The sequence below is a fragment of the Hemiscyllium ocellatum genome, chromosome 45 (assembly GCF_020745735.1).
Source record: "Hemiscyllium ocellatum isolate sHemOce1 chromosome 45, sHemOce1.pat.X.cur, whole genome shotgun sequence".
NCBI classification, from domain to species: Eukaryota; Metazoa; Chordata; class Chondrichthyes; order Orectolobiformes; family Hemiscylliidae; genus Hemiscyllium; species Hemiscyllium ocellatum.
In genome coordinates, this window is record NC_083445.1 from 15,547,626 (window position 1) to 15,574,057 (window position 26,432).

Below are 26,432 nucleotides of genomic sequence, written 5' to 3' on the forward strand. Positions count from 1 at the left end.
CCCGAGCCCATCAACCGGTTCAGGTAGCAGGTAGTGCAGAGGGTTGTGATTCCCAACTGCATGCTTCCCTTCTGTGGTTCATGCTCAAGTGACCTTGCACGGGGAGCATGTGGTGTTCACAGCAACCTCGAGGCTTTTGTAGAGAGTGAGTACTGTGAGGGCTGATGTGTTATTTTGATTTACTTCCCTTCCTGGTTTCTTTCCCTTTTGACTTTTATTGTTACGCTGTCCTAGTGGACAGTGTTTGTTATTTGATTATGAGGATATGATAATTTGATGGTGGGTCTACTTTAAAAATACCTGTCGAACCCACTTTAATCTTAAAAAGATATTCCACAAAATTAAAAGACTTGCTTCCCAAAGAAAATAGGTTTTCGAATAGCCTCGCTGTAGCTTTCATGAGGGTGGTGCATACTCGATGGATGTTTTGGTCTTTCCCTGCCTATCATTATCACATATTTGTAAAACTGTGGACAAGGTGGTTTCTGGGCTACTCTTGTGCCCAATTTATGGCAGACGGGAGATCCCGCAGAACAAGATGCCAAATGTCTTGGCCCAATTATTGTGTGCTGGAAAGGCGCAGCAGGTCAGGCAGCATCCAAGGAGCAGGAGAATCGATGTTTCAAGCATAACGTCAATTCTCCTGCTCCTTGTATACTGCCTGACCTGCTGCGCTTTTCCAGCAACACGTTTTTCAGCTCTGATCTCCAGCATCTGCAGTCCTCAATTTCTCCCAATTATTGTGTACTTTCTCAAGTGGTTTCCTATCGTGTTTCTTCAAATATCATTACTTGGCCTGAATGAAATGTTGCTACACAGTATCCATTTGCTGATAAACATTTATACAGTAGTTGCTACATTGTTGGCACAGATTGACTGAGACACTACTGTGAAGTACTCAATGAAACAATTGTAAATTTTGGATTATATTTTACTTCCCATTTGTATCACTAACTCTTTAAACCATCCTCTCTGCTGGTGAATAACACCCCACGTGAAACAAGTGGGGAGCATTCTAATCCCAGCCCCTCAAGCCAAAGTTTTATCTCACTGCTTCCCTAATTTGAGAGAGCAGTGAGATGGAAAGCTGTTTCAATCACAGGGCTTAGAAATAAAAAGCATCTACCTAGTTATTGTGGACAATAATTAAGGCCTAAAGATCTGGCCTGTTAGGTCACATCCATAGTTTTAAAAAATAACTCTGCCATTTAAAGGGCCTCTGGACCAGAGCTCCACCGCTGCCATTGCTGCATTGGACCTTATCATCCTGAAGCTTTGGTTGCTGATGGATCGCTCCAGCTAATTTGCCACTAAACTAGAGATGCTCAAAATCGTGAGGGCTTTTGACGGCACATGTGAGGATGTTGTGTGGGTCAGTAACTAGAGGACAGAAATTTAAGATAATTAGCAAAAGAATCTGAAGAGAGATAAAGAAAAATGTTAGGGGTATTGAAAGCCCTTTCCAAAAGGGAGTTGATGGTCAAAGATTTGCAAGACACTGGGTCAGGAGGAGGGAAGTGGGACGAAATGAACAGCTCTTTCAAAGGGCTGGTACATGCACGATGGACTGAGAGCCTCCTTATCTGTTTTATGGTTCTAGAAACAGCCAGCCTCTCTCAGAATATAGACCATCGTGCAGGAGATATTGAACGTGCAAAATTGAGGGATGCTATTCTACAGTTAGGGCTATACTCATTGTTGGGGAATTGATGTCTTATTCTCTATTTGGCCAGGTTATGTTTGATCTGAAAGTGCTTATTGCTGTCACATTGCAGAATGTTCCATTCCTTAGTGATCATGTCACTAAGACAATTGTAAAATTTGGAGTCCAATAGACACTTTATTTCTCTTTTTTTTTTTAACCTTCATTCTGTCTTCAGGTGTGGGTGACATGGCAAGGCAGAAACTGAGTGCAGCTCTCCTCCTTTTGCAAAAGTGGTGGTCGTGCCTCTTTCCTGAATTGCTGCAGCCTAGGGAGTGAAGATGTTCCCTTTCTGATGGCCTTCTGCCTGCCAGATTGCTTGTGGCTTTGCACAACTTGAGCTTACCAAATGCCAGGAGTCCCCCTGCCCCACCTCAACTCCATTTTTTAAAAAATGCACTCTCTGCATCATTGGATAATCACTCGGTCTATTTAATTGCTGGTTGGCATGGTTACACTGCCTTGTCGCATCCCAGCCCTGCTTCTAAGTTCCTGGCCCATTAACTACTCTCTGGAACAACTTTTCAGGAAATCATCTCTTTAGTGTTAGCTCTCACCCTTCATATATTCTCTTCCCTTTAACCACAATTTTAATGTGCCTTCCATTTCTGCCATTAGTTTGCTAGCACTGGTGCAGCGTAGCATTGTAAATTTACACCTATACTCTTTGGCTGTGGAAGGAAATAAAAAGGCCTACATTTCTAGAGCATCCCAACCCACTCTATAGCCAGTGAAAGACTTCTGATGTATAGCCTCTGTGGTGACATAGGAAAAACAGCCACTGGTATGCCCATAAGAAATCTCCCACAAACAGCAACTATACAAGAAATAGGAGGAATCTTAGACAATATGTCAAGCCTGCTGTGCTATTCATGGCTGACCTTGGGTATCAGTACCACTTTTCCATCTGCTGGTCTATTCCTTCATTCTTTGAGGAATCAAAAATCGGCCTATCCCAGCCTTAAATATCTTCAGTGATGGAGCATCCACAGTCCCCTGGGTAAAAAATTCCGAGAATTCATAATGCATTGAGTGAGGGACTTCCTCCATCCTCTCAGTCCTAAAGATTGATAGTTCCAATGAGATTTGTACCACTGTGTTTTAAATTCTCCTACCTATGGAAACACTCACTGTTTCTCAGTATCTGCAGCCTCTCAATCTTCTATGTCTCAATGAGATTGCATTTCTCATTTTTCTAAAGAAGTCAGCAAGTGATAAACAAGGAACTAGTCCATCAGTCTAATCTCAGTGGTGGGAAAACTATTGGAAGTAATTCTAAGGGACAGAATTAATCTGCGTTGGGAGAGGCAGGGATTAATCAAGACTAGTCACCATGGTTTTGTTAAGGAGAGGGTCATGTCTGACCAAACTGATTTGAATCTTTCAAAGAGGTAACTAACTACGTGGGTGAGGACAATGCATTTGATTGCAGTCTGTGTGGATTTCAGCAAGGCTTTTGATAAGGTCCTGCATGAGAGACTGATCGCAACAATGAGATCCCATAGGATCCAAGGAAATTTGGCAAAATTGGATCCACTTGTGGCTGAGTGGATGAGGAGTTTTTATCCGATTGGAAGTCTGTGTCCAGTGGAGTCCCACAGGGGTCAGTATTGAGACCCTTACTGTTTGTAGTTTATATAAGCGATTGAGAATCGGATGAAGGAAGGTTGATGAGTATGTTTGTATGTTATTCAAAATTGGTGCAGGTGGTAAACAGTGAGGAGGTTAGCCTTAAACTGCCAAAGGATATAGACAAGCTGGTCAGATAGGCTGATCTGTAACAAATGGTATTCAATGTGGATAACTAATGCACTGGGCAGGAAAAATATAAAGGAATACCTGATGAATGGTAGGACCCTGGGAAGCACTGTGGATCAGAGGGACCTCAAAGTGCATGTCCACTGATGCCTTAAAGTGTCAGGACAATTGGATAAATTGGTTAAGAATTGTGTAGTCTACTAGCCTTTATTAGTCAAGGCATAGAGCTTAAAAGCAGCAAGGTTATACTGTATAAATTGTTGGTTAGGCTAAGGCTCGAATATTGTGAGTAGTTCTGGAATCCACCTGATAGGAGGAATCTGATAGCACTGGAAAGGAATATAGCTTTCAATTCTGGTTGCCCTTCTATAGGAAGGATGTTGTTAAACTTGAGAGGCTGCAGAAAAAGTTTTCAAGGATGTTGCTGAAACTGGAGTGTTTGAGCAATAGGGAGAGTTCAGTAGGCTGGGGCTGTTTTCCCTGGATCTTTGGAGACTGAGGGGTAACCTTATAGAGGGACATAGATGTGATAAATAGCCAACGTCTTTTTTTGCAGGTGGGGGAGTCCAAACCTAGAAGACATAGGTTTAAGGTGAGAAGGGAAAGATTTAAAAAGGATTGACAGGTAACTTATTCATGCAGAGTATGATACGTGTATGGAATGAGCTGCCGGAGGAAGTGGTGGAGGTGGGTAAAATTGCAATATTTAAAAGGCATCTGGATAGTTATATGAATAGAAAGGGTTGAGAGGGGTATGGGTCAAATGCTGGAAATGAGACTAGATCAGATTGGGATGTCTGGTTGGTGCAGATGATTTGGACCAAAGGGTCTGTTTCCATGCTGTATGACTCTCTGACTCTTTGAGCTGCAGCGAAGATTTTCCAGGGTATTGCCTGGGCTGGAAGTTATGAAGAGAGATTGGATAAATTGAAGTTGTTTTCCTTGGAGCAGAGGAGATTGAAAAAGGACATGTTTGAGATTTATAAAGTTATAAATTATCTAAGGTAAATAAGAAAAAAAAACCTCTCCCCTTTGAATGGATTAATGACTAGGAGGCATAGATTTAATGTAAAAGGTAGAAGGTTTATAGGGGGATGTGAGGAAAAGACTTTTCACCTAGAGAGTGGTGGGAATCTGAAACTCTCCAACTGTTAGAGTGGTAGAGGCAGAAACACTTATAACATTTAAGTAGTATTTAGATATATACTTGCAATGTCAAGATATACAAAGCTATGGGCTACGTGCTGGAAAATGGGATTAGAACAGTTAGATGGTTGTTTTTGACCGGCACAGACGTGTTGGGCTGAAGGGCCTTTTTCTGTGCTGTCTGTGACTCTATAACTCTGAACTCCAGAAAATACAAACCCAACTTATCCAACCCTTAGCATTACACTCAAATAAAGTAAATGATCAGATCACCTGTTTTAGTAATGTTAGGTGACAGATAAATGTTGGCCAGAAATGGGGGAGAAGATCCCTGATTTTCTTTGCATTCGTTTCATGGGATCTCTTGCATTCAACTGAGTGAGAAAGTGGGGGAGTGAGTGGGGGCATCAGTCTAACAGCTCCCCTGGAAGATAGTACCTCCAACAATGCAGCACTCCAGTGATGCCAGCCTTGATTGCATGGGATTGAATACAGCTTCTCCATAGTCACTGTGGGTCTGTTGAGTTGGCAGAAAGGAATTTGTCCCACAACGAGAAGGATTCTGCAGCTTGGGACCCTAAAGGCACCATAAAAATACAGAGCATTAGTCAGCACTGAGTGCAATGACCTTGGCATGTGGTACATATTATCCACAAGTCCCTCGATGACTTTAAGCTGTGTACATGTCAGTACTTAAGTCTGAGCTAAAAGCTGTCTAAGGGGATGGAGGGGAGGGAGCACCAAAGCACTTCAGGTTGTATTTACCTGCATATGGCAAGCCACTTAACAGGACCATCTGCTTAAAGGGAACATGCTTTCTTGGATTCAGCCCAATTCTTGGTGCATTCAAATAGAAACATGTCTGGTTTATAAATGGTGCTAATTACATTGATCCATTTTGGGCTTTGTGAATATAGTTATCTCAAACAACAGACCAGAGCTTAATACAGTTACTTAAGGGAAGAGGGTGCCCCTGAGAGTAGACAGCTTCATTTACACATGGAGAGGTGAAGCAGAGCATTTCAGTACTTGTACAGGTTATACAAAGCCTCCAGTTATTACCATTCCCAAAGGAAAAATATGCTAAGGGATTTGAGAGTAAAACAATTATGAAAATAGCACTGAGCATGTACAAACAATGAATATTTTGTACATTATTGAAAATAAATCCACCTCCCCTCTGCCTCAATAGGTTTCAAGAAGTTGAAGGGTTTTACCTATTACTGCATAGACATGATGGGTTGAATAGCCTTTTTCTGTACCATAACCTATAGTGTTATGATGTCTCCAAAACTAGAATTGGAAATAATCAAAGAGTTTTCTCTTTTGCAAAAAGCTCCTGGATTTCCTTTCCTGCCCTCATCCATTCAGGCACAGACTCTGAGATCAGAGAAGGGGAGATTGGATGGAAAAAAAAGGAAGAAAGAACTTACATTGAGATAACATTGTCACATCTCACAGGACTTCCCTTAGACCTTGCCTTTTCTTTTAAGTAGTGCCATAGGGCTTTTGAAACTCAGACCAGAGATCAGGCTGCTGTTTAACAAACTTTCTGCTCCTCTACAGAGCAATGCTCCCTCAGTACTGCACTCAGAGTGTCAGGCTAAATGACACTGCTCCAGTTGGAGTAGAGCACCAAGTGGGGCCACAACCTACTGACTAGGCTGGAGGTATTACTGCCTGGACCACAGTTGAGCCTTGAGCCAGATTGAAGGAAGAAATGGGTGGCAGTGAAGGGAAATGTTAGGATAAATACAGGACAATCGAAGGGAGAAGATGGTAATGGAGGGGACAGTAGTAGTTGCCCTCATTGTCGCACACAAATAAGCTTGAGGCCCTGAAAGTGGGGAATGAGCATTGTATTGCCTGATCCTTTCATCCTGCTACATTCACTTTTGACAGGAGCAGGAATCCTGACTGAATCTTCAAGTCTCCTTCCAGGCAATGAAACTACAATAAAAACAAGAATGTTGGAGAAACTCAATAGGTCTGGTAGCATCTGTGGAGAGAGAAACAGAGTCCAGTATGACTTGTCTTCACTGGGGACCTTCCTACCTGAGTTATTTGTGTAACAACAGGCCAGTTAGTTTAACATTTGTTATTGTGAAAATATTAGAATTGATTATAAAGGATGTAACGGCAGAGCATTTAGGAAAAATAATATTTTCAAACAGAGTCAGTCTGGCTTCACAAGGGGGAGTCAGCCCTAACAAATTTATTTGAATTTTTTGAGGAGGTAACAAGCAAGCTAGATAAAGAGGCAGTCAATGTAACATATTTGGATTTTCAGAAGGCATTGATAAGGTGCCACACGTTAGATTGCTCAATAACTTAAAGCTGTAATGCTGAGGTCATTTATTAGCATAACTAGAGGATTGGCTGACTAATAGAAAATACAATTGGGAGACATTTTCAAGATGGCAACTAGTGCATTGCCGCTAGGATCAATGCTGTGGCTATAATTATTTACAGTATATATTTGTGACTTGGGTGAGGAAAGTGATTTTACACAACAGTAAATGCCACATTCTGGGGTTTAAAGGGCCAAAGGTACTTTGACAAATGACGGAGAGAAGACATGCGAGGGAAATAGATAAAAGGGTGGTGTGGCAGGTGGGTGGGTGAGGGAATTGGGTGGCTGTGCAGGATGCTACAAAAGTGAGGGGATGGAGAGACAGGGTAGTGTGCTGCTTAAGTGGGAGAGAGGCAGGATAGAACAAAGAACAGTACAGCACAGGAACAGGCCTTTTGGCCTTCCAAATCTGTGTTGACATATTTTGTCCTTCCATACTAAAACTATCCTCACTTGCAGGATCTGTATCCCTCTATTCCCTTCCTATTCATGTATTCATCCGGGTGCTTCTTGAATACTGCTATTGTGTCTGCTTCTATTGAGTGGGTGAAGATGTAGGGTACTTGCTGTGTGATAGGGTGGCAGGTACCTACCAACTCTACCTCCAGAGTTATGGTCTTTTTCATTGGGTTCCAGATGGAGGGTAATTGTCCACTAAATGTTTGAATTTCAACACTGTCAATTCTTCGGGACTTGCAATGCTTCTCTTGGTGCAGGGTATACCTGATCTCATTGTCTGGAGAACAGAAGGTCTGGCTAATATCTGTTTTTTTCTTGCACCCCTTGCAGTCATTTCTGTATGCAAGCAATCTGATAAAAATGTAGGTATTGTTTTTGTTTGGACTAGGAATTAACCCCAGTGACCAATTCTCCACTCCAAAAGAACAGAGCCTCTGACTTGAGTTCTGCAGAAAAGTCGAAGTGGACTCACTGTTAACTCTGTTTCTGCCTTCAAAGATGTTGATAGAATAGCTGGGTTTCCTCAGAGCTCTCTGTGTTCGCTTTTCCAATCTGTGTATTTTTATTTTATTCTGCTGACATGGCTGTCTTGAGCTGTTGTGAAAGCATTGTAAAACCACCTCCTACCTTTCCCTATCTTTTTATTTTGTGAAAATTTTGGAAATGCATTTCGGGGTCATATGCTGATGAATTTACATGAATAAATGGAAGCATGGCCAGTCAATAAGAGGAGGCGTTTATGCCAGCACAAACATAAATGTTGGGCTTAATGGACTGCTTTTGCATCATCAATTCTATGTAATAAAAAGTTTATATCCCTTACCTCACACCAAGTTCCATTAGCCCCAAGCTAATGTTGGCTCTCAGTACCAAAATACCTCATTTAACATTTGTGCTAGAACTTCATGACCTTGCCTCTTTGTACCCCTTCACCTTTCAACTCTACAATCTGCCAGGACTGTCCACTGATCTACCACTTCTTCCTTCATCTCCATCATCTATGTCTTTAGCTATCTAGGTTCTCCAATTCTCTCCCCAAATAAATATATTTCTACTTCTAAGTCTCTTCTTTACAATCAACCTGAATGAATAACTAATTGCTGCTCACCCCTTCCAGTATCTTGCCAGTGACTAGAATGCATTTTGGCCGGCTATATTTCTCTGTTAAAAATCACACAATACCAGGTTATAGTCCAACAAGTTTATGCTTTACTAACTGCCTGTGCTATGTAAATGCAAGTTCTTAAATGTTGTACAGTCAGCAAAATCTATGGGTTTTTTTAAGAAATGGAATGAATTAATTGGATCCAAATATGTTTTGAAAATCTTTTGTGGTTATCATTTATTCCTCACTAATGTGGACAGTGAAGACTGAAAATAAGTTAGTAAATGATGTGAAGCCATCTGAGGAATGGGGTGTTTGGTGACAGAGAGCTCAAACCTGGCACAAAGCTCATGATCAAAATGGCAGTGTATCCAGTGTTTTTTTTCCCACCACCAAATTTAGATTGTTTTGAACCCTCAGTGAGAAGTCTGAGAGGGGCAGGGAGTAATTGCCTGTGAGAGTTAGGGAGGGACCCTAAGGTGGCCATTGCTGCCACAGAGGTCATGACCCCACCTTGGTTCTGAACCCACCACCTACCCAATTTTGAGAAGTCCTGATTTATACTACAGCAGTGTTAACTGACCTACTATATGCCTCAGAGGAATTGATAATGTATAGCAGAAATCTCATACCTCTAGAGCTTATTACAGCTCACTGTAGTAAGTATAAAATTCACAAAATCGGTGTAGAAAAGTTCATTGTTTGATGTGCCGATAATGAGATTTCTGTTGGGGCTTTTTCATGTTTGAGAAGCCTGAATGGACAATAGGCAACAATTCCCACAATGCACCAGTGCCTCTAAGAACGTGACAGATTACTAGATGCACCATTCATAATGCATGCTGAGACTTGCTATTTGCAATCCCTGCTCCTCAAAATTAAGAAAATCCCTCCCTGGAAAAACACTGAAACTAATGGAAAAGTAATTTAAATTGGCAAAATGCAAGACATAACATTTTTCTGAAGCAGCTCTGAAAGCAAAGGATTTGTGTAGCATCTTTTAAAATATCCCATTGACTTTGTAAAATCATTTAAAGGAAGATTAATGTTATAGCAGATGAGGAAATGCTTGGTCAAGTAGTCTTTTAAAGAACTTAGTCTCTACCTTTTTTTCCTGCATTAAGAACTTTATCCACTGGTGATGGTGGAGCAACTAAAATAGGATTGCTCAAGGCGCCAGAGTGGGAGGAGGGTAAATATCTTAGACATTTGTGGGCTTGGAGGGCATTGCAGAGATATGTGGGGATAAGCCTTTGAAGGGATATAATGAAAGTTTTAAAATTAAGCTATTACTTAATTGGGAGCTAATCTAAGTCAGCAACAGAGCATAAATATTTTTTCCCATAGCTGTGCTTGAGATTTTCCTGAAGGCAACTTTTTTGATTTTCAGGGTCTCCATTTTCTATTTTTACTGACTCGTTGAGTGACTTAGTTCCACACCTTCTCTATTTGTGATGACAGATTAGTTTTTTGAACTGTCTCAGAAGTAGAATTAGAAGAATTTGTTCATAAATATCCTCAAATTTACTTTTCAACTTAAAAGCTACGTTACAGAAGGATGGCATTTGTTTCTTAGACTCCAAAGTATTTAATTTGGTACAAGAAGGCCAGCATAATTTCACAAAGGATTTTATCCAAAATCATAGGTACATAATTCTACGTGCAAAAAGCCATCACTTGTCATTCCATAGAAGGTGATTTTTCAAGGTCAGAGGAGTTTGGAAATATAGATGCATCAACTGTGCAAAAATCTAATATATCTCATGTAATGTGAGAAAATTAGGTATTTTGCTTTAGCAAGAAGAACAACAATGTTGACTATTGTGGAGAATGACTGCAAAATTCCAAGGTTCAGAGTCACAATATGTTAGCACATGGATATAGCAAATAACTAAGAAAACTCATGGACTGTTATCCTTTATTACACGATGAACTGAACATAAAAGTAAAGATTGTATGATTCAGTTATACAGAACATTGCTGAGACATCATCTTGAATACTGTGTGCATTTTGATCTCCTTAGTTAAGGAAGCAGTTCAGAGAAGGTTTATTAGTTTGATTTCTGTTACAAGTAGTTTTGTATCGTTATGAAGAAAAATTGGACAGACTGTACTTGCTTTCAATAAGAAGTGACTCAATTGAAGTTTATTGGATCCTGACCAGTCTGCTCCTAATTCATTTTCTTTTGTAAAAGATACCACTCTGGCCCAAACCCACACCTCAGCATCTTTCAGCCAAAGGTTTTTCCAGTGGTTCATTCACTTCTTTTCGTTCTTACACACGCTGCTAACTGCTTGTCCAGTCACATTTTTTTGGAAGTGCCGGTGTTGGACTGGGGTGTACAAAGTTAAAACTTGCACAACACCAGGCTATAGTCCAACAGACTTATTTGGAGGTACTAGTTTTCAGAGCGCTGCTCCTTCATCAGCTGAGGGAGCACCTCCCCCACCCTCTTTGCAGGTAGTGAAAAGAGCAAACAATGGGGTAAAACATAATTGACCACATTCTCACCTAACTTGCCTGCTGTAGATCATCTGTCCAAGACCATATCAGTAGAGTGAACAATGCTCAGTCCTTGTGGAGATGAAATCCCTTCTTCGCATTGAGAACGCATGTTGTGTGGCACCATCACTGTGTTAAAGGGGAGAGACTTGCCCGTGCCTCTAACCAAGTTATTCTAGTGTAGTTACAACACTAGGACCTTCCCAACAATGTGGAAAACTGCCTAGGTATATCCTATACATAAAAAAGCAGAACAAATGCAAACCTGCTGCATTAATCGACTCTTGATCATCAGTAAAGTGATCGAAGGTGTTATCAAGCAGCACTTGCTTAGCAATAATCTGTGCACTGATGCTCAGTTTGGGTTCCAACAGGGTCACTCAGCTCCTGACCTCATTACAGCCTTAGTTCAACTGTGGACAAAAGAGCTCTCTGCAGATTTGAGTCTTATGATCTTACGCTGCTTGACATGCTGAGTATTTCTAGCAAACTTCGTTTTTTTGTTTCAGACTTGCCATATCTCCAGTATTTTGCTTTTGCACAAACGTTGATATGAACCTGACTGATTTTCTTTCAGCAGAAATTAAGGAATATCCTGACTACTGTGAATCAGCACCTGTACACTACCATGAGTATCTCAGTACCTCGAAGAACAGGGAACCCAGTCAGTAAGTGCTAATTCCGTAAAGAACTTCCTTGGCTTATATCTTTATTCATGGGTCTTCGGAAGCATGTTGTTCTACATTACTATATCATAAAGGCTGGCAAATATTGCATTGTGACGACATGTCTTGACGGTGATATTTAGACTGAACAATTTCCTTAGTTGGCTCTGACTGCTCACGGGCTTGGAATGTGCATGCATCTGTCATGCATCCTTTTGGCTTCTTATCGGCTCTAGTGTTATTGCCTGTCCTGGGAGAATTCAATGTTGTGTAGGCAAGGTGGTTGGAAGCTATAGTTATGTATCTGAATTTGTAATCCAAAGGCCCGGGCTGATGCTCTGCGGTTGCTGGTTTGAATCCCACCATGGCAGCTGGTGGAATTTATTTTCGGTTGAGTAAATCTTGAATTGAAAGCTATTGACACTTGTCTTGAAAAAAACCACATCTGGTTCACCGTGGGTTTTAGGGAAGGAAGTCAGCTGTCCTTGCCTCGTCTGGCCTATGTGTGACCCACAACAATGTGGTTGACTCTTTACTGCTCTCTGAAATGGCTCCAGCAAACCTCTCGATTTGAGGGTAATTAGGATTGAGCAACAAATGCTGGCCTTACCAATGACACCCATAACAGAGTGGGGGGGAGGAGGAGGAGGAGTGTATGTTAAGATTTATGACTGAACCCACACTCCAGTAGACCAAGAGCCTGTAGCCTTCCTGAACCCACTGCTAGCCAAATCCACCCCCCATCCTGACTGAGTTTCATCAAGACTACAAACAGAAAGTCCAGTCAATCTCCCTTACTTGTATATAAATGGGGAAGCAGGTAGCCCTGCTGGCCTCTAAAACTCACCTCTGCCAAAACAGCTGAGTTGAAGAATCTGGCACTTTGGCTGCTTCTGGCATTTAAAGCCCATGTCTGTTTTAGCTTCCAACACTTGGAGGGTCACAAAAGTTCACCTGTGGCCCTTTTGGTCTCGCAGATTATGAAGGGTGATCGATGGAAAATATAAAGACACCCGGCCAGACTTCACTACTGAACGTTCCAAATGAAGCAAGCTCACAGATCAATGGCTCATATGAAACGTGCAGCAGAACACTGACAGAAAAGTCATTCTGATCGAGATCTTTGTAATTTGTTCCTGCTTCAGTGTTAGCTGCCCAAGTCCTGAAGCATGGTTTTGTCGTCAGATAGCTTCTTCACGTCACAGAATGCTTGCAGTTGTTGGAGGAGGGGTGTTTTCTTTTTAAATTCGTGGTCTGGGTTGCGCTGTATATTTGGTGGAATAGGGGTGGAACCCTTCTGCCGGCAACAATGGCATTGCATGCTTGATGCTGCTGCCTGATGTAAAGTGAGGGGTGGAGAAAAGGTCACAGTCATCAATCACCTTGATGAAGACACATGCACAAAATAAATGAGAGTTGCTGCTTCTCTCGGTAATGCTGTCTCAATCTGTGCCTGTAGGTCGGCGATGGATGAGCGCTTCAGTGAGCAGCGTGATGGTGGCAGTGTAGAACCAACCAATACCTCAGTGACCAATTACACTCTCAGCCTTTGTCAAGCTGCGTCGTGGGACTGCTCGAGTGCAATCAGTACAGACTGTGTGGAGGAGCTTTCCCAGTTCTCTGCTAAATCCTCTGCAGAGCATGGCATGGAATCATCACGGGCTACCTCAGTTCAGTCAAGCGAAAGGTCATCAAGCCTTGACGGCTGCGACACGCTTGATGTTCCAGGCGTGCACGGTGCAGAGAGGCCCTGCCTCACTGCTGGCCAGGTGGTCCCGGCTGTTGAAAGGAAGACCGAGGCGATTCAGTCAGCAGCCCCTTTGTTTTCTGCCAATGCACAATTGCCTGATGATAAAGAGATGCCTCAGGAAAGCACTCCCAGCGCAAACAGGGAAGCCTTGAATGCATCTGTGCTGGTCCACACAGGGGTGGATGTTAGCCCTGCGAGAAGGGAGGAGGTCGCTGGTGCCACCGATACATTGTCTTCGGCTGATGCCTCGAGCCTGGTGTTAGCACATCCTTTAAACTCAGGGGAACTCTCCATTCTAACCTCAACTTCAACGGAAACCATAGGTAAACCAGCGCCAGAGACATTTCAAGCGGGCAATCTGAACGTAGCAGAAGGAGGATTGGGAGCGAGCAATAGCTCCGACTCAGAAGGAACATCCAAGGCACTCTGTCCAATTGCGAACAAAGAGCGAGCTGCCTCTGAAGAGTCAGGAGCATCAACAGAGCCAGCCTCTTCTCCCAAACCACTGGCTGCAGTCGCAAGCATAGAGCGAAAACAAGGTTTGGAACAAGTACATGATTACTCAGGACTATCAAACAAAGACAGCAAAATGACATACTTGGTTTCAGGGAAGAGAAGTGAAAATGAGGAGCAATTTGCCAAAGGGATAGAAGAATCTAAGAGCAAGGTGTTGCCAATAGAAGGCAAAGTAATCTCCAGAGAGACATCAGCTTTCATTGCAGTGGAATCAGAAGAAGCCCTCAAGCGAAGACTGGACCTTTCAAGTGAACACAGCAAAGTCAGTAAATACCTGAATGTCAATAAAGATTACAGAGTGGATTGTGCAAAACCATCGCTGACACCTGTGGGACTAACGCTGCCTAGTGCCAGTGTGGTGGAGAAAGAGCCCTGTGTGGCGCCAGCTGTAGTAGCAACGAGGAATCCTGTACCTTCGGGTGAACCATCTCTTTACACTTGCACAAAGTGCAGCGTTTATTTCCAGGACAGGGAGTACCTGCGCAGGCACATGCTGGACCACTTTGACGGGCAGGCCGAGGAGGGATTCGCAGGGGGTCCTCGCCCGTTCACGTGCCATGAGTGTGGCCATGCCTTCTGCAACCTAGCCTCCCTTCGAACGCACCTGAGTCTTCATCAGGAGCGCAGAGCGAGTTTCATGGAGGCCTTCCAGGAGCTGGCTGACCCATGGGGCGAGGGGCATGGGGCCAGGTGGCAGGGCACATTTGGGACCAGCCCGGCTAAGTCATCAGTGGTGCGGGCTGAAGCACATGCCCACAAAATGCCTTGTCAGTGCCATCTCTGCCATTTCCAGGCAGGCACAAGTGAAGGACTTCAGGAGCACCAGTGGCACAACCATCCAGGTGGGGTGGAAAAGACCAAGTCTCCGCGCACACCCAGTCTCGGGTTGCCAACACAGGTCATCAGAACAGACCTGAGGCTGAGCCAGGAGTGTCCTTCCTCCAAGAGAGTGGAGAGTGTGTATAACGACCAGGTGAAAGTCAGCCAGCAACACATCCATCAGCAAAAGTCAGGCTGCCCTCCAACCAGGCCACTCTGGCCTTCTGCTGGCCAAGGAGCTGAGGATTCATACAACCAATCCAGCAACTGTGAGAACTCCCCAAGGTTCCTGCCATCGAATAATCCAGGTGATGGCAAGCTGGAGATAGAATCGTTGCCTTCAACTGCAAGGGGACCTTGTCGTTATGAAGATAACCATCCTCTGATCTTTGAGGGGAAGCAAAAGAGCAAAACCATTGATGCCCCAGAAGTGGAGATTGCCAAGTTGAAAACTCACTTGGCGTTGGACATGACAAAGCGGGTTGTGCTACAGAATACGCAGTTCAAATCACCAGTGGGCTTGTCCAATTACACAGGCTTGTGCGAAGGTACAGAGACAAACATCACCCCCTTACCCAGAGGAGGCTTTGTTCCACAACAAGGAGCTGTCTGTTCTTCTCGCAGCCAGGTTATGAACAAAATTGAGTCAGGTGGAGAACATCATACCAGTCAAAGAACTGCTCTTACCTACAGGAAAATTGTAATAGACCACTTTGCATCCAGAATGGGTCCTAGTGGACCTTCAGTCTACAAAGATGTCATGAGACTAAAGATTGATTCGGAGGAGACTGTGGGAAATAAAGCCTGCTCTGTTTCATTTGGTCCACAAGACAGTCAGGAAATGAAGACCTCAAGCTTGCCAGGTCACCAAATTCAGAGCTGTGATATAACAGCTCTTCCTGCTAAGAAGGGAAGGATGACTACAGATCCAACTGCTGCTACTTGCTGGCCTAGAGCAGTAAGAAAACGCACAAAAGAACTGCTAAAGACTATCAGTTTTCCACAAGATCTGTCAGTTGACCAACATCAGCAATTAGTGAGAATGACTTCTATAATATTACTTGATAAAACAGAAAGCAGTTCAGAATGTGAGTCTGCCTTGGATGAAAAGGTTTTGGGTTCTTCCATGGAATCCAGGGAGGGCCAGTCCCAACGGGAGCCCGGGGAGGACCACTCCCAGCGGGAACCCGAGACGAGCCAGTACCATCGGGAACCCGGGACGAGCCAGTCCCAACCTGTGGGAAGGCATTCCCATCATGAGCCCAGAGACACCCAGTCTCAACGTCCGCCCAATTGTGAAGAAAGGGAATTAGCTTCTTCTGTAGAAGTAGGGTTAGACAAAAGCATCCTTTGGGAGGTGCCTAGCGAGGATTTACCACTAGATCTGATGAAGAAGTCAAAAGATCTCTTGAGCAAGAATTTATTACGTATGTTTCCACTGGAAGAAAGAGAATGTCCCTATTGTCCAGATAAATTCCACACCGGAATAGGCTTGGCCAATCATGTACGAGGGCATCTTAAACGAGTTGGCATCAGTTACAACACCCGGCACTTTATAAGTGCAGAAGAAGTTACAGCAATTGAAAAGGAATTCTCATTACAGAGGCTGAAGAGAAAAGGTAAGTTTCTTTGTCATGTTGTATATGGAATCTGAAACATACTGCTGTATAAAGATTGACTTAGGTGCTAAAATGTGAGCTGCCTCGTTGATAAATAATGCCAGAAATGAAGTGAATAGGTTCCAACATGGCTGCAATGCTTTTGTTGGTCAAACAGTCTGCTAATGTACACTGTCCAGGCACACATCATGTCCATTTGGCAGGGTAATCTTAGAAACTTCTGCCTGCCGTGGAGTTGTACCCACATCACCTGTGCTGAAGAAAGGGGACAAATTGGCTAGGCAAGTATGTTGTGTCTAACTATTCATATAGATTATTGAGGTTGTCTGTTGTAGTGGGCAGCGCCCCTGCCTTTAAGCTAGAAATTCCAGGTTCAAGTCCCACTCCAAGTCTTGAAGACCAAGGAAGGTGTGTTCATGGTTCTTGTAATTTCTACCGACACTTGCCAATGGTTGGTGGTAAGTGGAGAAAAAATGTGAAAGACCTTCTTCTAGTTCCAGGCTACTACATGCATATGAAAGTGCATGTTGTCACAGAAACTCCGGCTCCTTGGGTAGGTGGGAGGTGCAGTTGGCTCAGTCTGTTGAATAACCGATGTAGTTTGGAGTGATGCCAGCTGCATGAGATTCAATTCCCATTGTGGGTGGGGTGGATTTAGGACATATGTCTTCATCCTGACCATAAGACCATAAGACATAGGAGTGGAAGTAAGGCCATTCGGCCCATCGAGTTCACTCCGCCATTCAATCATGGCTGATGGGCATTTCAACTCCACTTACCCACATTCTCCCCGTAGCCCTTAATTCCTCGAGACATCAAGAATCTACCAATCTCTGCCTTGAAGACATTTAGCGTCCCGCCCTCCACTGCACTCTGCGGCAATGAATTCCACTGGCCCACCACTCTCTGGCTGAAGAAATGTCTCCGCATTTCTGTTCTGAATTGACCCCCTCTAATTTTAAGGGTGTGTCCACAGGTCCTAGTCTCCTCGCCTAACGGAAACAATTTCCTAGCGTCCACCCTTTCCAAGCCATGTATTATCTTGTAAGTTTCTATTGAGTCTCCCCTTAATCTTCTAAACTCCAATGAATGCAATCCCAGGATCCACAGCCGTTCCTCGTATGTTAGACCAACCGTTCCAGGGATCATCCGTGTGAATCTCCGCTGGACATGATCCAGTGCCAGTATGTCCTTCCCGAGGAGGTGGGGACCAAATTTGGACACCGTACTCCAAATGGGGCCTAACCAGAGCTTTATAAAGTCTCAGTATCACAACGGTGCTTTTATATTCCAACCCTCTCGAGATAAGTGACAACATTGCATTCGCTTTCTTAATCACGGACTCAACTTGCATGTTTACCTTTAGAGAATTCTCGACTAGCACTCCCAGGTCCCTTTGTACTTTGGCTTTACGAATTTTCTCACCGTTTAGAAAGTCGTCTATGCTTTTATTCTTTTTTCCTAAGTGCAAGACCTCGCATTTGCTCACGTTGAATTCCATCAGCCATTTCCTGGACCACTCTCCCAAACTGTCTAGATCCTTCTGCAACCTCCCCACTTCCTCAGTAGTACTACCTGCCTGTCCACCTAACTTTGCTAGAATGCCCCCAGTGCCTTCATCCAGATCATTAATATATAATGTGAACAGCTGTGGCCCCAACACTGAACCCTGCGGGACACCAGCTGCCATTCCGAAAAAGAACCTTTTATCTCAACTCACTGCTTTCTGTCAGACAGCCAATCCTCAATCCATACCAGTAGCTCACCTCGAACACAATGGGCCCTCACCTTGTTCAGCAGCCTCCCATGTGGCACCTTATCAAAGGCCTTTTGGAAGTCTAGATAGACCACATCCACTGGGTTTCCCTGGTCTAACCTACTTGTCACCTCTTCAAAGATTTCCAACAGGTTTGTCAGGCACGACCTCCCCTTACTAAATCCATGTTGACTTGTTCTAATCAGACTCTGCTCTTCCAAGAATTTAGAAACCTCATCCTTAATGATGGATTCTAGAATTATACCAACAACCGAGGTTAGGCTAATTGGCCTATAATTTTCCATCTTTTGTCTTGATCCTTTCTTGAACAAGGGGGTTACAACAGCGATCTTCCAATCATCCGGGACTTTCCCTGACTCCAGTGACTCTTGAAAGATCTCAACCAATGCCTCCGCTATTTCCTCAGCACCTCTCTCAGAACTCTAGGATGTGTCCCATCGGGGCCAGGAGATTTATCAATTTTAAGACCTTTTTTTAGCTTTTCTAGCACTTTCTGTTTTGTAAGAGGGCAACTTGTGGGTCAGAATTACCAGTGACAGAGAACACAAGTTGAGGATATTACATACTAATGAGTTATAAACTGGAGAGTTACTGGGATGTGGATGAGATTTGCAAAAGGATACTAAGGTGGGTGACGTAGACATTTCTGTGCGTGTTATGTTCAATATTGGCATGTGGTCAAATTGTTTATCTTTTTGGGGAAAGAAGAGTTTTATCAAGAGATGATACATTTACCACTCTGGGGATTATTGTCAGCCTTGCTTCCATCCTCAGCCCTAAAGATCCGTGGCAGTGCGGTGGAAAAGTGCAACCTGTGCGGTGCCAGCTTTGACTCGCGGGCGGGGATGTCGAGCCATGCCCGCGCCCACTTGAGAGAGCTCGGTGTCATGTCCTGGAGTGCTACCAGCTCCCCCATAGACCTGCTCAACGAGCTCCTTCAGGATCTGGTCCCGTCCAGCCTGGCCGATGGCCAAGCCAGGCCAGACAGCAGCCCCCGGAAACCTGCCAGCTATAGGTCAGGAGCCAAGACAGCGTCAGCAACGTCAGAAGGGTCAAACCCCCATCCAGTTGGGCGACCATTCGCCTCCGCAAATAACAGTTCATCACCACTCAGAAACAAGGGTGAGTTACACAGTGAGTACTATACGTTGCTGTGTGAAACTGTATTGCCAACCTGTAGCCTGTTGCCAAGTCTCCTGAAGTTCAGAGTTAATTTCTGTCTCGTCTGAGGATTTATTTTCTCATTTTAAAAGGCCTGGTTTGCATGTCCTGCAGAAAATGACGGTCTTTATGACAAGCCAATGTCTATATCATATGTTTTTGTTTATCTTTGCATTCATTGTTGCCTGTTTTACTCCAAATGCATTGCTCTATGTACTTTTCCACATTCCATTGTGTCTTCACTGTGCTGAAGTTGTACCTTTGCAGACAGCAAGCAGAGAGATAACTGGTTGAATGGACTCCTTCTGTGCTGAAATCATTCTGATTCTGTGTGTCAAGACTTGTCAATCTGTTTGCAATTCTAGCCCACTTTGTCCATGGACTTCAAGATGGTATTTCCCTCCGTCCAGCTTCCCTTGCCTGTCAATCCAATGGCATTTAAAACCCAAGAATTAGCTCATAATCTGCAACCTTCTCATCTTGACCCTGTACTTGGGTTTCTCAGTTCAAGAAAGCAAGTGTTTCTGCAAGGCTGGCTTTGCTTAAGTCCAAGCCTTGTGTATTGTTCAGTAACTGTGACTGGAAACAAAATTTTGAAAATGAGGTTCTGAATTTTTGGTTGAGATAATGTTATCTACTGCAATTTTTGGGGGGATTTTTTCCAAAGGAAGTGGGAATAGATATGAAGGGAGTCAGTCCACACGTATCAAGAGCCAGACAGGCCTAACCTCCTCTGTGTGTGTGTGTGTGTGTGTGTGTGTGTGTGTGTGTGTGTGTGTGTGTGTGTGTATGTCTCCTAGTTCGCACTGGTGGCCGGAGACTGGAGAGTGTGAAGCTTCTCTCTGTATGGTCAAGGAGGAAGGATGCAGCTTTCCTCACTGGAGAGTGTCTGTTTATATGATGTGTCCTCTTCAGTACCGCTGCCCACTTTGGGTTTGCTGAGTTGATGCAATAGGCTGGTTTTTACAGGCATGGTTACATAGGTAAATGATACAGTATTAAACCATTTTAAATAAGACTCGCCCTAATTTTTAAACTGTGTCCCTAATTCCAGAATCTCCCACAAGGGGAAGCATGTTCTCAGCATCCACCTCTGGATCCTATGGATTATGATAATTAACGTTTGATTCTTCTAATGCATATAGGCCCAATCTGCTCAACATTTCTTTAGAAGAGGCAAAAGTGAGGACTTAAGATGCTGGAAGCCAGAGTTTAGATCAGAGTAGTGCTGGAAAAGTACAGCTCAGGCAGCATCCAAGGAGCAGGAAAATCAACGTTTCAGGCAAAATGATGAAGGGCTTTTGCCTGAAACGTCAATCTTCCTGCTCCTCAGATGCTGCCTGACCTGCTGTGCTTTTCCAGCACCACTCTGATCTAATTTCCTTATTAGACAACTCCTTAATCCCAGGTAGGAGCAAATTACTGCTGATGCTGGAATCTGTACTGAAAACAAAAAATGCCAACAATCGGAGCAGGTCAGGCAGCATCTATGGAGAGAGAGCAAGTTAATATTTTGAGTCTAGATGACTCAAGGAAGATGAAGCATCATCTGGACTGCAAATTTTAGTTTGCTGTCTCCCCACCAATGCTGCCTGACTCTGGTGATTTCCAACATTTTTTGCCCTTCATCCCAGGAATCAACCGATAAACTATCTCTGTACTGTTTCTAATGTGAATAATTCCTTTCAAGTGAAGCCATCAGCTGATCAGAAAATCTCAAATGGTTGACTATGGACCTGCTGTCCATTCTTTCTGGACCAATATGTGACTCCAAATCCACAGCAATGTGTTTGATTATGAAGTTGCATTGGGCTACCACTGACCTTGCATGACAATGATACCAGAAGGTGTCTCATGTCTTTCAGTCAAGTAGGGATTGGGCAGGCAGTACCAATGCCCACATCTTGAGAGAGAATACTACTTAAAAAAAAAGAACTTGTCTACTGGAATGTCATGATCAACTACTGCTATGATATATACTTTGTCTTGTTTTTGCTAGAGGTTTGGAAGAAGTCAGCCCCATGTTTTCCATTTAAAGTCCTTTGATAAAGATAAAAACAAATGCACCAGCAAATCTACATTTATAAAGCGTCTTTATCATAATTAAAATACCTTTAAAGTGCTCTGCTGGTTATGAAGCAAAGTTAGACATGGAACCATTAGGGCAGTATTGGAGCAGCTGGCTGAATCTTTAGGCAAAGGTTGTTTACAAGGAACACTGAGAAGAAGGGGGAAAGAAAAGATGGCAAATCAGAGAGGTTGGGGGAGGGAATTTCAGATATTGAAGGCTGGCATATGAAGGCATATGCTGGGAGTGGTGTAAACAAAATTGTGGCTAAAATTGAGTGCAAATATCTTATAGGGTTGTTGGGTTAGAGGGGTTATAGAGCTGAGAAAGGGCTTGAGACCATGGAGGATTTGAACAAGGAGGAGAATTTTAAAATCAAGATTAAAAATGCTAAATTTGTAAAATATATTAAATGAATTTTGCCTGTCTGGCGGAAAAATGATGGGATTGGTTAATATCCAGTAAAATTTATTTTATCCATTGCTCTACTAACTGGAATGCTCCTCCAATTGCCAATGTGTCTCTAGGCATCTCTGTTACTGTATAAAATATCAATGTCAGTCTGAAGTGATTGCAATAAAACCAGCTGAAGTTGAAGTAATTTTTGCTTAAAATTTACAGTGAAGAGAGCCTAAGTTTGAGAGGCAGATTTTCATTTGATTCCTACTATTAGTGGTAATTTTGATTTAGTGGCTCCACCCAATCTTGATGCGTGTTAGGTAAGGCTAATTTTATTGTATATTGAACATTTGGGAATGATTAAAGACCACAGGAGAAGAGATTCTGTTGTATTGCGGCTGCTGACATTTGAATTACTCTCTTTGGCTTTCTCTGCTACTTCTCTCCCTTTAGAGGCATGGATAGAAATTTAACCATGCGTTTGTTTATACTGCTGGTCCCTGGAGGCAGTGTGACATTCTGTCAGATGTGAAATGCCTCAAATGGCTGTAGTTTAGCATGGGTAGCAGTTGTTTGCTCTGATTGCATGCCAGGGAGCAGTCAAACTGTCTTGAGGAAAACAAAACTTGAGGATTTTTACATTTGTTTATTGAAGCATAAATGTAGGATTGTCACTCAAATTTAGTAAGGAGTACAAGAGAAATGTCTTCACTTGGAGTGTTTAGAATGTGGAACTTGCTACTGTTTTCAATAGCTGAGGAGGGCAGCAAACAGTCATTTTAAGGGGAAGCTTGATAGAACATGGAGAAAGAGATATAATGATATGCATTTAGGATTAGGCTGGGAAGTGGTTAATCAGTAGCATTAGCCTAGTGAACACCAGTTAGGTTGAATGCCATGACATAATAATGCGGTGATGTAAATTATGCTGATTGTAATGTAAATCATTGTGTTTGGTGAACGGGATGTCGTCCATCCTGCTCCATAAACAAGCCTTGTCTTGCTTTTAAAAAAAGGCCCTTTGGCTAAAACCTCTTGATGTTTACTGCTTTGCACTGCAAGAGGGAGATTTTGGCGTACTGGTAATGTCATTGGACTATTAATGCAGAGGCCCAGGCTGTGTTTGAAAGAAGGGGTTCAAATCTAACCTTGGCACCTATTAGAATTAAAGTTCAATTAATAAAAAATGGACTAAAATCTAGTTTCAGTGACCACGCAACTATTATTGGTTATTGATAAAAACCCATCTGATTCACCGATGTTCTTTGCAAAAGGAAATTTACTGTCATTGTACTGGTCTGGCCTATATTTTATTCCTGATTCCCAGCAATATGATTGACTCTTAACAGTCCTTTGAAATGGCTGAAGCAAACTACTCTGTTCAAGGGCAACTAGGGGATGAGCAATAAATGCTAGCAACACCCATATCCTGTGAAAGAATAAATAACTTGAGGTAGTATTGATGCATATTATGGGTACAGCAGGGAGAGGTCCTCAGAGAAATGGCAAAGATCGGGAGTTATCTGATTACTGGTTCAAAAGGTTTTGGAAAGCTAACTGTAAATGAGCAGTGAATTTTCTCAGCTTGGGATAACTCCTAATCATCATCTAGACCTATCCTGGGGAATTTCCAGTGAAGCAACTCCGTGATGTGGCTGACGCTCGAGTTATCAGTGGAGCAGCTGCCTGATGTAAGGTGAGGCACAAAATGGCAGTCTTCCTGGCAGTGAAAATCAGGCATAAAATGAAGGCTATCCCTTGCCAAGAATTTTTGGCACCATTTTCTGCCAATATATTGACATGAGGAATCATCTTTTACTCAGTGAGTGGTTATAATTTGTAGTGCACTGCTTGAAAAAGTAGTAGGAGCAGATTCATTTGAGGCTTTCAAGAGGGATTTGGATAAGAACTTGAAGGGATAAAAAGTTTGAGGACTCTGGGGGGGGAAGGGGTGTCAAGTGGGGCTGGTTACTTAGCTCTTGCAGAGAGCCAGCACTGGGCCATCAAGCCAAATGGCTGCCTCCTATACTGTAAACATGCAGCATTAACTGCATTCTTTCTCAGAATCGCAAAGTAATTGGCTGTGTTATCACTACTCCTGTAGTGGAATGAAACAGAACAAAGTCTTCAGCAGCATCTGCATGAACTGTACGTGCTTCTGAGCAGGCATACACGCATGCTCACACACACGCAAACTCTTTTCGCTGCTTCACCCTTTTCTGACCGAGCAAACACACATTTTGTTGGTTATACTTTCAGGCTGTTCCATGTTTTCTTGAGTTCAAAGTCACAGCACACCCTGTTAAACCAACCTTACCTTTTCTGTGAACCAAAGCACACTTTTATGTGTTGAGATGTGGTGCTGGAAAAGCATGGCAGGTCAGGCAGTATCTAAGGGGCAGGAGAAAAGCTTCTGCCTGAAACATTGATTCTCCTGCTCCTCGGATGCTGCCTGACCTGCTGTGCGTCTCCAGCACCATACTTTCTACCCTAATCTCCAGCCTCTTGTCATCCTCAATTTCACCTACACTTTTATGTGGACAATTCCTCGGTAACCATAATTCTATTCGTTTTAAAATAGTGATGGGAAAGGATAGATCAGATCTAAAAGTTAAAGTCCTAAATTGGAGAAAGGCCAATTTTGACGGTATTGGGCAAGAACTGTCGAAAGCTGATTGCAGGCAGATGTTCGCAGGTAAAGTGACAGCTGGAAAATGGGAAGCCTTCAGAAATGAGATAACAAGAATCCAGAGAAAGTATATTCCTGTCAGAGTGAAAGGAAAAGCTGGTAGGTATATGAAATACTGGATGACTAAAGAAATTGAGGGTTTGGTTAAGAAAAAGAAGGAAGCATATGTTCAGTATAGACAGGATAGATCGAGTGAATCCTTAGAGTGTAAAGAAAGTAGGAGTATACTTAAGAGGGAAATCAGGAGGACAAAACGGGGACATGAGACAGCTTTGGCAAATAGAATTAAGGACAATCCAAAGGGTTTTTACAAATATATTAAGGACAAAAGGGTAACTAGGGAGAGAATAGGGCCCCAAAAATGTGTTGCTGCAATCATTCCTGCAGAAGAACTTATGCCCGAAACATTGATTCTCCTGCTCCTTTGATGCTGCCTGACCTGCTGCACTTTTCCAGCAACACATTTTTAAGCTCTGATCTCCAGCATCTGCAGTCCTCACTTTCTCCTAGAGAATAGGACTCCTCAAAGATCAGCAAGGTAGCCTTTATGTGGAGCCACAGAAAATGGGGGAGATACTAAATGAATATTTTGCATCAGTACTTACTGTGGAAAAGGATATGGAAGATATAGACTGTAAGGAAATAGATGGTGACAACTTACAAAATGTCCAGATTACAGAGGAGGCAGTGCTGGATGTCTTGAAACGGTTAAAGATGGATAAATCCCCAGGACCTGATCAGGTGTACCCGAGAACTCTGTGGGAAGCTAGAGAAGTGATTGCTGGGCCTCTTGCTGAGATATTTGTATCATCGATAGTCACAGGTGAGGTGCTGGAAGACTGGAGGTTGGCAAACGTGGTGCGACTGTTTAAGAAGGGCAGTAAAGTCAAGCCAGGGAACTATAGACCGGTGAGTCTGACCTCGGTGGTGGACAAGTTGTTGGAAGGAATCCTGAGGGCCAGGATGTATGTGTATTTGGAAAGGCAAGGACTGATTTGGAATCATCAACATGGCTTTGTGCATGGGAAATCAGGTCTCACAAACTTGATTGAGATTTCTTTTTGAAGAATGATTTAGGGAAGAGCAGTAGATGTGATCTATATGGACTTCAGTAAGACATTCAACAAGGTTCCTCAGGGGGACTGATTAGCAAGGTTAGATCTCATGGAATACAGGGAGAACTAGCCATTTGGATACAGAACTGGCTCAAAGGTAGTGGTGGTGGAGGGTTGTTTTTCAGACTGGAGGCCTGTGACCAGTGGAGTGCCACAAGGATCGGTGCTGGACCCTCTACTTTTTGTCACTTACATAAATGATTTGGATGTGAGCATAAGAGATACAGTTAGTAAGTTTACAGATGACACTAAAATTGGAGGTGTAGTGGACAGTGAAGATGGTTACCTCAGATTACAACAGGATCTGGACCAGATGGGCCAGTGGGCTGAGAGGTGGCAGATGGAGTTGAATTCAGATAAATGCGAGGTGCTGCATTTTGGGAAAGCAAATCTTAGCAGAACTTATACACTTAATGGTAAGGTCCTAGGGAGTGTTGCTGAACAGAGAGACCTTGGAGTACAGGTTCATCACTCCTTGAAAGTGGAGTCGCAGGTAGATAGGATATGAAGAAGGCGTTTGGTGTGCTTTCCTTTATTGGTCAGAGTATTGAGTACAGGAATTGGGAGGTCATGTTGCAGCTGTACAGGACATTGGTTAGGCCACTATTGGAATATTGCATGCAATTCTGGTCTCCTTCCTATCGGAAAGATGTTGTGAAACGACAGAAAAGATTTACAAAGATGTTGCCAGGGTTGGAGGATCTGAGCTACAAGGAGAGACTGAACAGGCTGGGGCTGTTTTCCCTGGAGCGTCAGAGGCTGAGAGGTGACCTTCTAGAGGTTTACAAAATTATGAGGGACATGGATAGGATAAATAGGCAAAGTCTT

At 43.2% G+C, this 26,432-nt stretch overlaps 1 protein-coding gene across 1 annotated transcript in view; it reads left to right on the forward strand.

Moving 5' to 3' along the window:
* Nucleotides 1-26,432, forward strand: part of LOC132835872 (uncharacterized) — a 128,214-nt gene that overhangs the window by 2,765 nt on the left and 99,017 nt on the right. The window contains exons 2-4 of the mRNA XM_060854970.1: nucleotides 11,604-11,694; nucleotides 13,151-16,395; nucleotides 18,929-19,294. Of these exons, the coding sequence (XP_060710953.1) occupies nucleotides 11,604-11,694; nucleotides 13,151-16,395; nucleotides 18,929-19,294 (3,702 nt within the window). The remainder of the gene's footprint in view (nucleotides 1-11,603; nucleotides 11,695-13,150; nucleotides 16,396-18,928; nucleotides 19,295-26,432) is intronic.